Genomic DNA, 15,039 nt, shown 5'->3' on the forward strand with positions numbered 1-15,039 from the left:
ACAAACAGTTGTATAGTCCCAGAATGTCTAATTACTCAAAACTGTGAGAGCAGAAGTCTCAGGTTTGCCACCTGCAGGTCAGAAATCCCATCCCTACTTTATGCTATATTTAAAATCTTCACCTAAAGTGTCAGCAAAATCATTTTCTTTTAAATGTGGTGGAGATGCACAAAATCAAATACTGTACATAAAACTGCTGAAGTACATGAGTATATCTACCTTAAATATTCTTTGCACCTACCCTGAACATTTGATAAAGCGCAGTTTCACACTGTGAATGTGAAATAATTTCCATCCATAAGCATGATAATCGTGAAACAAAAGCAGAGGACTGAAGCTATTGAGGAGCATCTGACTAAGGTTGGCTGTTCTAAAGTAGTTACGTTTTCGTGTGCGAAATACTACAAACATTATGGCAAAGTTGGTTGTGCGCCCATAAGCCAATTATTACTGTAGAATCAGGGAGGCGGGCCGTTTGCCCTCAGCGGTGTAGGAAATGTGTTGTAGTTTCTATCGGTGCTTTGTGCAGGTATGAGGTAAGCGTTTGTTTTTAACGACAAATGCATCGGTTTGTATCTAAACTACGGTAACAATCTGCAATATTAACTAAACATTAGGAACTTTGATTAGCTTTCATTTTCTAAAAGTAGAAAATAATGCGAAGGTTTTATTATACTGACAGGTCAGGCGCTTCTCACGCTCTTTGCGCAAAATACAGTATAAATCAGTCAGTGCAACATGGGAGAGAGAGTGTGGGTGATAGATCAGGCCTGTTGTAAAAGGCAAAGGTCCATCTTGAAGCAGAGTCGTGCCAAAGTGTCAAACAACAAGGAAAAATGATCCATTTGGGCTTGTGTTATTGTTTAATAATGAAAAGGAACAAGCGAGGTGAAAAAAGTATTATTACTAAGATACTTTATTCGGTTTTATTTACATGGAGTTCGCAGGATTGTAACAACTTGTGGGTGTACTGGAGCTAGGCTAGGCTAGTTTACTGGCACTGAGCTAAACGGCTAGCATGGTGCTAGCATATGCGCCGCGACTAGCTTGGACGCCAAAAGCGAGAGCACTTGTGTCCCATACACCGCAGACCCCGAGTGTCTCTGTGAGCTGGAGCAGATACCAGAACAAACCAGCAGGAGGCAGTGTCGTCTTCTGTTTGTCTTGTTTATTTCACACAGAGCAAGCGCAAAGGTAGCCCTTCCGGACATACACCCGGAGGTCAGCAGCGAAGGAGCCCACACACTCTCCCTCGCCTCGACGTCGGTTGGACAGCTACTCCCTGCTCTGCTCTGCCGAGGTTCTCTGCCCGAAGCAGCGGTTGAGAGCCTGGAAGTCATGCTGCTCTTCGGGAGACAGGTCAACAAGGACTTGGAGTGCCAGAGCCCCCCCTCCCTGAGTCTCTGCTGTTCTTGTGCAGTGCTCACCGAGCCGGTGAGCACCAGTGTCATTGTGGTGACTGCGGGGCAGGCGTCTCTCCATGATGGCTTCAGCCCACCTGGAGCCGCACGGTCCTGTTACTGAGGCAGAGGGCAACCCCCAGCACATTGACACGTGCTCTCCAGCAGGTCAATAAGTCCAACCCAAAGATGCACTCGTCCCTGATGTCTGCGAGCCAGAGCTCGTGGCTCGTGTGGCTCGACCCCACCACCACTGATAACAGTTTCTTCCCTGGCAATATTGTTCTTTCACCCGTGACAGTAAACAGGGCAGTATTTGTGGGAGTCCAGTCCTCCGGCAGAGGACCAGCCATTTCTGGTAGTAGACCTTTCCGCAGCAAACAAATGGTGGATCCTGTATCGACCAGGGAGCTGCAGAACCGCCCATCGATAACAGAGCCAAGGTACAGTCCTTGGGCAGACCCGCAGCGCCCCACCATAAGGCAATCAGGGTGTGGAGAGGGGTAGACGACTGTGGTGAGGGTCCTTTCACTGCCTCACTCCATGGTCGTTTCCCAAGGATGACGCTGTTCGGGGCTGGGGGCTAGGGGCAGGGCAGTCCCCCGGTTGTCCACACCGAAAACAACAGTCTAATCTTGGCCTCACTACCAATTGGGCTTGGCTGACTTCCTCCTCTTGCGGTTGGACTCTGTCCAACTCTCGCTCGACCGCTCTCGTCAACTGTCGTTGGAGCAGAGGTCGACCCGTCACTGGTCCCACCTGTAGCACCTCTTCTGCTTGCTCAGCCTCTCTCAGTGCCTCATTCAGATCTCGAGGAGACGACAGGCCAACATGCTGCCGGAGCCGCTCAGGTGTAAGACCCCGCAGAAAGGCGTGGAGGCTCAGCTCTTCCTTTGCTGCAGTCGTAAAGGTAGGGTAGCTCTTCCAGGAGTAAACCCAGGGGTCAGCAGTGAAGGAGCCCACACACCCTCCCTCGCGTCGATGTCGGTTGGACAGCTCCTCCCTGCTCTGCTCTGCGGAGGTTCTCTGCCCGAAGTGGCGGTTGACAGCAGCAGTCAGGGCCCGGAAGTCACGCTGCTCTTCGGGAGACAGGTCAACGAGGACTTGGAGTGCCAGAACCCCCCCCCTCCCCGAGTCTCTGCTGTTCTTGTGCAGCAGTCCTTTTGCTCACCGAGCCGGTGAGCATGGGTGTCGTTGCGGTGACTGCGGGGCAGGCGTCTTCTCTCCATGATGGCTTCAGCCCACCCGGAGCCGCACGGTCCTGTTACTGAGGCAGAGGACAGTCAGGGCCTGGAAGTCACGCTGCTCTTCGGGAGACAGGTCAACGAGGACTTGGAGTGCCGGACCTTCCAAGGCGAGTGACACATGGGTCGCAGTCTCCTCCTGGCTCCATCCATTGTGGAGGGTGGCCCGCTCGATCTGTACCAGGTAAGGCTCCAGGGGCGTGGTCCCGCTGTATCGCTGTAGCTTTGCAGCCCAGCCATTTTTGACTTGATGTATTGGTGCAGCTGCCGGAGGTTCGTTCTGCCTGTGGGGGGGGGGGGGGCACTACACTGTCCGGGGGACGCTGTCGGCGTCAGGCCAGTGTGAAGTTCTGTCTCTCCTCATCTTCTTTATCACCAGGTGCTCCAGCAAGATGCTGTTCTCTTGAATGGCGCGCTCTAATTTGCCTATACTTGGCTCCATGATGGTATCTGCTAAACAGCGTCAAAATCCCACTTCAGACACCAATTTAACAACGGTGGGTGTACTGGAGCTAGGCTGGGCTAGTTTACTGACACTGAGCTAAACCACTAGCATGGTGCTAGCATCTACGCGCCGCAACTAGCTTGGACGCCAAAAGCGAGAGCACTTGTGTCCCATACACCGCAGACCCCGAGTGTCTCTGTGAGCTGGAGCAGATACCAGAACAAACCAGCAGGAGGCAGTGTCATCTTCTGTTTGTCTTGTTTATTTCAAACAGATCAAGAGCAAGCTCTCCAACAGTCCTTTTTCCACCCGCCTCTCATGGTCATGGTGACGGGTGAACTTTTTATTAAACTGGCATTAAAAAAAACCGAACCCCTTCAAAGTAAACCGAACCTAACAGTAGCACTGTGAACGTAATGTAACATGAAACATTTTGCTAACCAACATCTAAACAACTTCAACAGATACCCATAATGCACCTAGCTGTCAACAGTGACTACCGGGTCATTACAATATGGAATAAGACTGGAGGTCCATTTTAAAATGCAAGGCCAGTAACCTGTGCTGTTATGGTGAAATTAATAGTTATTCTCATTTTCTGGATCATTGTGGAGAATTTCTGAACACATTGAATATAAATAAATATCAGTTAAAATGTTAATGACCTGTCAGCTGTTGTATAGATTATTTATTACACTATTAGGTTGCTAATTAATTTATTTTTATTTGAAGTCAAATTAAATCATTTATTCTTTTACGTCAAGGTCAGCCCTGTTGGCACCTCTTCTCTCTCTGCTCCTGGCAGTAGGAGGGGATGTCACCAGGGAGGAGTTACACCGGAAGCCCAACTTTGTTCTGATGATGGTGGACGACCTGGGCATAGGTGATGTAGGTTGCTATGGTAATGACACAATCAGGTAAGTCCTAACTGTGTCAGAGGCCCAGTTGTCTCAACTTTTCTGCTTAGATTTTTTTTTCTGACTCTAAAGGGTTAATATGTGATACTTAGAGTAATCTGTTAGCAGAAATGAAATAGAGTATCAATAAATATGTTGTCATTACTGTGTAATGACCAACAAGTACAACCATCATTTTCTTATTGCTACATAGCGAGTGGGTCCTCTTTCACTGAGGCAGCCATGTTGCACCACCATGTTTTTACAGTAGTCCAGAATGGACAAACCAAACACTGGCTCTAGACAGGAAGGTGATGGCCACCATACCCACCTTGCACTTGAAAACAGCTGGGACAGGGTGTTAAGGGTGCTCAGAAGGTTGCATTCTGCAACCTCACCACTAGATGACCCTAAATCTTTTATAGTTTACACACTGCACCTTTAATTGTTGATTCATAAGCGCTTCCTTTCAATTTATGAGGTCAGATCTAGCCCAGTATCACTCTGATGTGCTGATGGCTTGATATTTTTTTTTTATGCATGTCTGTCATATAGTCTGTCTATTCATTGCATCTCTTCTGTCCCTGTAGGACTCCGAACATAGACAGACTGGCTTCTGAAGGGGTGAAGCTCACTCAGCACATTGCAGCTGCTCCTCTCTGCACTCCGAGCCGGACTGCCTTTATGACGGGGCGCTATGCTTTCCGTTCAGGTAACAGATACTCTAAATCATTATCAGAACAGCGATGTTTTCTTGTGCTCAAGACAGTATTGTCCATTTTTGTTGATAGGAATGAGTAGCTCAGGCCGCGTCCAGGTGCTTCTATTCCTTGGAGGTTCGGGGGGGCTGCCACCCAGTGAGACCACCTTTGCCAAGAGGCTACAGCAGCATGGATACACCACTGGGCTAGTGGGTGAGATAATGTCATGTGATCATGTATTCATTGGTCATCATTGTAAAATTTGTCTGCACAAAGAAATATGTACAGTAGAGTGGTAATTGCATGTGCACACAGTATGTACTGTGTATAGAGTATATTAGAGAGCAGTCTGAGGATTGGCTTGTTGTGCTGGGTTGAAGATCTTGTGTATGTGATGTAAACAGTGGAGAGTTGAAACCATGATCAGCATTTATTTGGTTGGTGTTTTGATCACAGGTACAGTACATGAGGTAGGTGTATTACCAACCTTCGCAGCATGCACTGGGGTCATCCATACATTCATGTAGATAAGTCTCTTATAGGACTGTCTACATTTTACTTTTATTTTGCTCCACATTGTGCTTCACCATATTTCCAGTGTAGAAACATTTTCATTACTGTGAAAGGTTTTTCCCCTCAGCCACGCAGGAGATGTTTTAGTTATGAGCTCACTTTGAAAATGGAATGGTTCTAAAAATCCTTTTAAATGCAAAAGCACCTTCAGCAAAATGAGTCCTTTATTCATCATTTAAATATGTTAGTTTTTAAAAGTAGTGTCATTTGAAATTCCATATCTTAATGCTCCACTGGTCTTTTAGCACTCAGAATGTTTTTATTGAGGTTATTTATTTATTTATTTATTGGCTCAGTTCCTAAATCTTGGTTCTTTTTCATGCACAAACGTTTGTTATATATTTGATCAAGTTTGAGTATAGGCAGTTCTGATGGTCATACAAAGAACAGGGCCCAGGTGTATGGAGGGTGGTGCAATGAAATGCAGAAAATAGCCTAACAAATGCATTTTACTTATCTCTCTGTGGTACTGACCTAAACTTATCAGAATACTTGTAACCCGTTAATTCTGCAGTTATAGCTAAAGACTTTCATAGAGGTCTTTCTATTTCTGGCTTATCTTTGCCTTGTCCACTTTGACAGGACCCACTATTTATAGCTGGAAATGCAGGGATGGTTATATAATTTGTATGCACAGTTTTTACTGTTTTCACCAGTTTTACTTAAATGTTACATTGCCAAGGGCCTCACATTTACAATCCAGAGACACCGCTTATAAAAACTGAGAAGCAGTAAGTTTCTAAATTTTGCAAACTCTTGCAAATATATTGTATTTTATATTTTGACCTAGGAGTATGTCTCATCGTAAACCATTTTTAAAACATATTGCAGCGATGTGTTTGGTTAAACTAAAGAAATGTGCGTCCATGTGAGACTCTGAAGAGCCAGGTACGCTCATACATCAACTGTACCTCTGCCCTGCAGTAAAAACATTCTGGGATGAAGTAATATGTTTTTTTAAAATATATAGTATATTTATATCTGATATACCCTGTAGTCTATTGGGCAGCATGATGTAATTGGTCTAGGAGATCTCGAAGTAAAGAAAACTGTAATTACTCACTGGGAACGATTGTGTTGGCATAATTAAAGATGATTTTGATTTTATATCACATGGAACAAGCAGCAGAAGCTCTTTAGAAATGGAGAAAACAGCCTCACAGGAACCTGGACTCTAATCAGGTCATCTCATGAATGTTTTTTTGAGTCAACAACTTTTAATTTAATTTTTTAAATTTCAATTCAATCATGTACGGTGAATACAATGCATTGTGTAACAAAACAACTGTCCTCATGAACCATGGTGCTACATAAAACAATACAAGAACTGCTGCATATAGCTAATACTTCCTACACGTCTAGTACTTTGAATAAGAGCCCTGATATTCTTTATGCTAAAGGGTATTGCTCTATGGTCTCTTACCTTTTGTGAGGGTGCCTGGGATTAGACACTATAAGACTGTGCTTGCTCTCCTAACCTCCTTTCTGTGACTGTGTATTGTTCTATATATGTCCTGTGTATTTCTGTAATTTGCAAGTATATATAGAAAGAAATGAAACCATTTTGTGAAAGGCTCACTTGTATTCAGATTCCTGCCTCTTCGTGTTTTTTCTGTGTAGCACTCCATCTATTCCTTTCATTTTCTCTCCCATGTCTCTGTAGGAAAGTGGCACTTGGGTGTGAACTGTGAACACAGAGGGGATCATTGTCACCACCCAAACCAACATGGCTTCAGCTACTTCTACGGCCTGCCATTTACCCTGTTCAATGACTGTGTGCCCGGAGAGGGGAGTGATATCCTGATAGACCTCCAGCACACACTTAGAAATCTGACCATTATGCTTGGAGTTGGTCTTTTCACACTAGTAAGGGCGATTTTGGATCACGTCAGCTTCTATTTTCCTCCTTGAAACATTCACATATCTTCTCACATGGATAAATGAGAAAAAGCTGTATGATCTAGAAAATAAAATTAAAAACAAAAACTGGTAGATGCATTTGGGGGTTGCCAGATGACAAAGAAGAAGTTGAAAAAAAAAACAAAGATTTGCTGTGCTGTTCACCCCAAAGCAAAATTACTAATGCGTAATCACTTAGTCATGAGCCACAGGGTTGGAAAAAACACTGGGAACAGAAGATGCAATTGTGAAGCTCACAGTCACGCAAGCCAGAAACCTGTTTTAGGGCAAAGCAAAGTATTGTCGAAACCTACATTTGGTGAGGACTTGGCAATGGTAAGTAAGACAAATGGGAACCAGCTGTGTCACAGGTAGAGTGAGCAAGACAGCTTGTTTGTTCAAAAAGAGAGAAAAAAAAATTGAGTACAAAATAAAGAGCTACAACATGTTAGAGTGGTGTGCAGGGAGCCAGTGTATAAAACTAGTCTGAGATCTAGACTGAAACACTGCACTGTATGTGTGGACAAAGGATACAGTGTACTACTTGCTTCAGTTGGTGAAAATAAGTAACTTGGTGATGGTTTGTGATAGCATCTAGTGGCAAAATCATGGAATTGCATCAGAATCATATTAGAATGACAGTGTAAGTCTAGTCCAATACAGTAAACCCTACCTGAGATAAGTACCACCATTGTTTGGACAATGGTAATGATAATAATGGTAATATTTTTCATTATTAGGATTGTAAGTATTAACTTCACAGAATGAAAATGGTGTGAACATCTATACAACACTGTGGCAGATAGATGTTACAGGAAGTTGTATTATGTATTTATCTGTGGTTGTGTATTGCATGATTTCTGTCATATATGGATGTCTCATGTATTTTCAGGTGTTTGTCCGTGTGTGTGGCCTTTTTGATGTAAACCTGTGGATGCTGGTAGCACTTTTCTTTCTCAGTATCCTAGCAACTGCCATGTGGTATGTGCCCTTCAAACTCCTGCCGACCTGGAACTGCATTATCATGAGGAACCAAGAAGTGATCGAGCAGCCAATGACGGTGGAGACACTGCCCCAAAGGTTGCTGGGAGAAGCACAGAATTTTATAAAAAGGTAGGAATGCACATGCAAAATAACACTTTTTTAAAGAAAAATGGCTTCACAACTATAAAAATTTGTGTAGTATGTTTGTAATCCTAACAGCACAGTTTCATATTACACATATATCTGTGGTTCAATTATTGTTTAGACTTATTTATTATTTGACATATTTATTGTGTGCTATTCTTCTTTCATCATATGCCCACAATAAATATATCCATAATTGTGTTTAGAATTTTCACTTTCTCTGATAAGAAAATACTGGATGCAGTCTGTATTCTGTAACTTTTAGCAAATTCCATAAGACAGTAACAATGTGTATGTCCCTCAGAGTTTTCAGTCTTTCTTAACCTGTCTGTGGAGCTCAACCCAAATTCTGTTTCTACAAAAGACATGACATACAAAAAATATTGTTTTATTATTAACTAATTTCAGTGAGCATTGTACTGTTTTCAGCTGCAGAAAAGTACATACATAGTGCACTATGTACTAATATGCACAGTGTATGGGGGATTGACTTGAAATAAATTACAGTGATTGTGTTTACTCTCAAAGAAATATTGCTGTGTCACTCAGTGATGTTTGTGTTATGTGTTAGATGATGTAGTTGGTTGCCTGCTTTTGGTTGAGGATCAGTGGCACCCCATTCACAGCTACGTCAGCTTCTGGCTACGCAGGCAACACGTTTGTGAAATTATTGACAATAAGAAAAATACGTAGCGTCTCCTTATCCTTTATCATTCTTAATTCATATTTGAAATGACACAGAGGAAAGAGCTTCTCACTCTACATCTTCCTGTTACTCTTCTTTCCAGGAACGCTGATCATCCGTTCCTTCTCTTCTTCTCATTGGCCCACGTCCACACACCACTCTTCAAAACCTCTGCCTTTAGGGGCAAAAGTCAGCATGGTCACTACGGTGATAACCTAGAAGAAGTGGACTGGATCATTGGTGAGTCAGGGCTGTAATGCCAAGGGGTTACCACATGCATTGATAATCATTATACAGTTGTAGTTTGAGTGTGGTTAGCTGCTCAACAACTATGGAGAACGTTTCGCTTGGGCCCCAGTGGTGTGTTTGAAACTATTCTGGAGAAATGGTCACAACAAACATTACAATTTGTCCACCCTTCTTTCAGCTGTACCTCCACATACTTCTTCTGAATTTGTCACTGAATTTTGGACCTGCTTACATCCTGCCTGATTGCTCTTCTTGCTCCATCTGATTTCACTGTATCAGCCAAAAGACAACTTAATATAACTTTAACCATCAAGGAAGCCAGAGCAGTCCCCTATGAAATTGAAACTGAAGTACCACCTAACCAACCATCTCTAATGCTGTGTTAATGTTTTCCAGGTAAAATGACGGAAACGGTGGATTCCCTCGGCCTAGCCAACAATACACTCATGTACTTCACATCAGACCACGGAGGACACCTAGAGGATGCTGACTCACTAATCGGCCAAAAAGGAGGTTGGAATGGAATCTATAAAGGTAAGAGGTTTTTTTTTTTTTATTCAGTCACTTTCAGTTTTTATGTATTTATAGGAAACATTTAGATGCTTCTCAGAAAATGTCCATTTCTAAACTGAATAAAGCTGTCTTCCATGCAGAAATACATATATTAAAATATAATAACATTGTGGTTTTAATTAGAACTATTGCAGTTTTTACAGTATACAGTTTGGTTAATGCGACAACAGAAATTTAGCTATTTGTTTTTTACTATTTGCTAGGTGGGAAGGCTATGGGGGGCTGGGAAGGGGGGATAAGGGTCCCTGGTATTTTCCGCTGGCCTGGCAGATTGGCAGCTGGGAGAGTCGTGGATGAGCCCACTAGTCTCATGGACCTGTACCCTACACTGAAGTATTTAGCCAAGGACACACAACTAGACAGGTAGAAACTCATATGGGTGCTTTAATTGTACTGTATACCCTTATTCACCACATCTTACTCATGTCCTCAGTTTTTTCCTGGAAAGTTTAAAAGCTACTGTTCGATATTTGATGAAAATAAGGCTACACCAAAGCATTGTTTAAAGTTACTGCAACAGGAGTGTAAAGACCCTACAGTACTTTAAAATTTATGCGTAAGAATTCAAATGTTTTGTAGCCAATGAATATCCTGTAGATTCATTACCTGTAAACAACTCTTTTGTTTTGAAGGACACTAAGTTAGTTAATTTAACAAATTAAAAATTAATTTCTTGCAGACAGGTAGATGGTTATAACCTCATGCCACTGTTGGAGGGGAAAGTAGAACGATCAGAGCATGAATTCATGTTCCACTACTGTGGCATTTACCTGAATGCAGTTCGCTGGCATCCACCTGGCAGTAAGTATCTAACAGCGATGTACTAAAATATTTGGCAGATAAATATGTTTGACTATAATAAGAATTGATCCTTAATTCAACAGAAAACCATCTGTGTTGATGTGTCATTTGCTCTAAAATAGCAAACATGATGTACTGTGAGTGTTAGACTGAACTGTTTTTGCTTGGTGTACCTAAATAACCTGGCAACAATACTGTACACAGTACAATAGTGCAAACTATTTACGCCAGCTTTAATCTATAATATATCTGCTTACACATTTACACGTGCACTGGTGTTTGTTTCCATCCAGGTGACTCTGTCTTCAAGGTGCATTTTTTCACTCCCAACTTCTCTCCACCGGGAGCTGGAGGATGCTACAACACTAAGATCTGTCTGTGCCATGGAGAACATGTGACGCACCACAATCCACCGCTGCTGTATGACCTTTACCACGACCCCTCAGAGTCACGCGCACTGACCCCTGATTCCGAGCCACGATATGCTGAAATTCTTGAGCAGACTGCCAAGGCTGTGGCGAGGCACCAAAGTACCCTCTTAAGCAAACAGGCATCCGACGATACTCATTCACACCCCGGTACAGATGCATGCGGTGTTCAAAGCCAGATGACCTGGGAGAAGATTCTGTGGAGACCCTGGCTTCAGCCCTGCTGTGGGACTTTTCCTTTCTGTGGCTGTAAAGAGGACATGACACCAAATACACCAGACACTGTTCCAACTTGAAATAGAACATCAAGTTAGCAAAGCTGCTCTCTGAGAAATGACTGATCCTGTTTAGTTGATGCTCTTATGTCTTACAAGGAAAAATATTAGCAGTGCTTGAATTTTAGATAAAATAAAATGGTTATTTTAAATAAAAAGGTCCAATGGCATTTCTGTAACTGGTGATTCACACTTGAATCTAAGCTATTTCCCACAAATTCCAGATGGCCCTTGAGTCTCTAGACACGCATTCAGACCCAGAGTGAGGTTATTCTAGTCTTTTTGATGGCCTGACTGATGCCTGATAATTCAGTCTACCATTTCAGTTAGGCGGTATAGCAGATAGAGGTACCATTTCTCAAGAAGGTCATTTAGACTATGTGCCACTAGGGGGCAGAGTCGGACTGTGTTTGAGGAAGGGATGGAGAGATTTTAGTTCTGCCACTGTGGGCTGTTGTGCTCTGTTGCATTAATTATGCATAAACAGCAGTGTTTAATATTTGAATCCAAAACAATTAAAAAGACAGGTACACAAATACATAAGTGCTATGTAAAGTACTGTTGCATAATATTTAGGTATTGTTGTATAGCATCAGTCATGATTAGCTGGTGGCTAGAAATGGAATCTCTCCTTTGTGCAGGTTTGTTTTTACCAGCAGTGATTTAAAAAAAAACAAAAAAAAAAAAAAACATACCTCCCAGTAATCATCTTTGATTTGTCTTTGTTCTTTATCAGTCCAACTCCATTTTTCCTTCTTCTGTACCCTCGTCTTTTTGAATATTTCGCCTTCAGGAAGATCAGAGCACAAGGTCAGCTGCACAACTGAAGGACACTAAGGCAGCGTGGATGTTGGCCAACAGAGTGTCTTCTTTCGACACAAAGGACACCCTGTGGTTCTAGAGATCTTCAATATTTAATGACTTTAAAGACTGTGAACCTCTCCATAATCAGTGTCATCATCATTTATTATCATCATCGACACTTACATAGTCTCCCACGGCAGTGGCTGGCTGTCAAAATATCAAAGTTTGCTACAGCGACAGCCTGTAATTGCTGTCCTTCCTCCCCTCCTCCATATTTCCTCTTCCTCCATCTCCTCAAACTGCTTTCTTTGCCTCCTCCTCCTTATTTTCCTCCTGTCTTGCTCTTCTTTTCCCTCCAGAAACTCCACTTGCATCTGAAAGTGAGGAGTAAAATTTCATCATCATCACTGTAATTGTTGCCATCACAGTCATAGTATTTACTTCTCTCCCTCCAGCAGAGACCCATACATCAAACATTCAGCAAGTTCATTGCAGTAGCCACTCCATTATACCTCCAACAGTAAATCATGCAGTCGACCATACATTACGACAGTTGGTTGTACGTCAGAGTTAATGACAGCTGGTGGGACAGAATGTTACTGGCTGTAAATCATGTCAAACAAACATGTAACCTTGTGCACACAACCACAGAGGAACATGCATGTGTGCATGTGTAAATGCACACATGCTTTTGTACATACGTGCACACAGTAGATCATCATGTTCTGAACAGATCAGTGATTTTCTGTAAAGGTCAGTGTTTCAGGAGATGCCATAAAGCATTTTTATACCTATCTGTTTGACACACACAAACACACACACACACACACACAAATATACAGTCTAGTCAGGAATATTGCATGCCAATTTAAATAGCTAGAATTGCAGCATCTCTCCTGCATTACGAATGCTATATTACATATAGGAACAGTAATCAATATGGCTTGTTACATTGTTTTGTTTTTTTTTTAGTTGTGGGTTTGTGCCTACAGTTTGCATGATGCTAATAATAAATGTCATTACAGACCAGAGAATGTTTTTCAAAATTAACTTTGTCATCCAACTGTGGCAGAATCTCATTGTTGTGGAAAATCTGTTTTCCATCAGGGCAATTAGCTTTCATTGCCAATTACATTTTCTGACAATGTCAAACATCGAAAATGTGGGTTTTTTGTGTGTATGTTCAACTTTAGAAGTTTGAACAATAATGATTTTGATACTGGTCATGAAAAATTTCACAAAAAATGCACACCACATTTGTTCTGTCAATCAAATTCTCTACAGCAATCAAGTAACCTTCTGCCCCATTCTCTTAGGGGAACAGTCTAACATTTCAGGAAATTCACTTATTTAATTTGAGCGTTAGATGAGAAGATAACATTTTTATGTCTGTGCAGAGTTACAACATCAAAACAATTGGCCTTGCTTAGCATAAAACTGGAAGGAGGTCCTAAATACACCTAACAACACTTTTATCTATTTTTTTTAGATACACTGCATCAATAAATACAACATGTTAATCACTGGGCTTTAAAGAGAGCTAAGCTAGCTGTTTCCCTATTTACAGTTTAAACTAGGTGAAACATATCCCTGATCCAGCACCTTACATAACACACAGGTATGTTAGTGATATTGCTCTTGTCATCTAACTCTCCCAGTAAAAGAAATTATGTACAGTTACTTTAAATGGCTCCAAGTAAATGTCTAAAACCTGATTTTAGAGCATATAAAGTATGTGTTGATTTACATAACGAGAGAAATTTTGCATGTGATCATTAACTAAAGATTCTCAAATGGTGAACTATCCCTTTAAACCCACCTGACAACCTTTCCACTTCAAGACCACATTCAGTGTCTGTCCCCAAGAGCCTCAGTGTGAAAAGATTCTTGGAGACCCATAGTACCAACATAGAAGCTATTTGTTGGCTGTGAAAATGTGGGGAGGAAAAGAAAAGAGATTCTATTTATACACATCAAAATGAGGGCAGAGTCTTCTGTGGCCAGTCAGTGGCCATATTACTGTTCTGTTTGGCTGAGGTTTTGCTAAAACCACAACTGACCTCGGTGGTAAAGCTGTCACATATTATTACAGTCTACAGTCCATTCCCAACACAGTGTGCACTCTTTGCCCTTCTATCTCAGTTTATGCCTTTTATTATTTCCTCAAAATTAAAGCCAACATTGTCTGCAGTGGGTTGAAAGGCCTGGGGCCATATAACCATGGAAGTAAATGAAACACAGCACAGTCTTCAAAAGTTGGTCTGTTGACAGGGAAACAGGAAGTTGAGATTTCACAGATGCAAGATTTCTGCAGAAACACAAATTCTGCAACTAACCGATGGTAAATTCTACTACATCTAAATGATTTGTGCTGCATCTGAACAATATATTGATATTGTTCCATCAGTCATTGTTGACTATCTGTTTCTCTTTCTGGTTACTTATCTAGGGAAACAGAAAACAGGAGAAAATCTTTGTGGTTAGTCATTTTCCTGCTGCTCTGTTCTCTTTTGTTCAGATGTGGCCTCATCCATCCCAATAGATTGCTGTGGAAGAGCAGCAATTACACACCATTACAACACTATTACATTATAAAGCACAGAAAATGTGTGTGTGGGTGAGTGAGAGAGAGAGAGAGCGTGTTCGTGTGTGTCAATGAGGCTTTTAGAGAGAAGGACCAAAGTGTTTATGCTGCCATTAGTGTCGATTGGATTTGTGTGTGTTTGTGTGCACGCAGTATGTGTTTCTATGTGTAAGGAGAGAACAAAGTGAATGTACTTGCATGTGAAGCTGTATACTTGTTTATATCATCAGTGCAAAGGCAGATTTTTGTGTATTAGTTTGTGACATTATGTGTGTGCGTGTTTTCAGCAGCAGTGTTACTGTGTAAAACTGGCTCCGGGAGATGAAACTTTCACTACGCACTCATATACTAACT

At 42.0% G+C, this 15,039-nt stretch overlaps 1 protein-coding gene across 3 annotated transcripts; it reads left to right on the forward strand.

The window, feature by feature from the left end:
- Positions 1-467: 467 nt before the first annotated feature.
- On the forward strand, positions 468-13,042 carry arsh (arylsulfatase H). 3 transcript variants are annotated; one of them, XM_026295866.2, is made up of 11 exons: positions 468-536; positions 3,854-4,006; positions 4,576-4,697; positions 4,777-4,899; positions 6,923-7,125; positions 8,051-8,271; positions 9,075-9,211; positions 9,617-9,754; positions 9,997-10,156; positions 10,473-10,594; positions 10,888-13,041. In XM_026295866.2, exons 1-11 carry the CDS (start codon positions 532-534, stop codon positions 11,316-11,318), a joined length of 1,815 nt encoding a protein of 604 aa, XP_026151651.1. In that variant the 5' UTR covers positions 468-531; the 3' UTR covers positions 11,319-13,041. The 3 variants fall into 3 exon arrangements, with proteins under 3 accessions (XP_026151651.1, XP_026151652.1, XP_026151653.1); XM_026295867.2 differs by having other exon boundaries at positions 500-529; XM_026295868.2 differs by lacking the exon at positions 468-536 and having other exon boundaries at positions 3,853-3,990; positions 10,888-13,042.
- The last annotated feature ends 1,997 nt before the right edge of the window (positions 13,043-15,039 follow it).

This window comes from Mastacembelus armatus, chromosome 21, assembly GCF_900324485.2.
Source record: "Mastacembelus armatus chromosome 21, fMasArm1.2, whole genome shotgun sequence".
In the NCBI taxonomy this organism is placed as follows: domain Eukaryota; kingdom Metazoa; phylum Chordata; class Actinopteri; order Synbranchiformes; family Mastacembelidae; genus Mastacembelus; species Mastacembelus armatus.

Bases quoted from the DNA above. Each gene is read 5' to 3' on its own strand.
- arsh (XM_026295866.2), top strand. The intron at 7,126-8,050 runs GTAAGGGCGATT...ATGTATTTTCAG, and splicing joins GAGTTGGTCTTTTCACACTA to GTGTTTGTCCGTGTGTGTGG. The intron at 10,595-10,887 runs GTAAGTATCTAA...GTTTCCATCCAG, and splicing joins TCGCTGGCATCCACCTGGCA to GTGACTCTGTCTTCAAGGTG.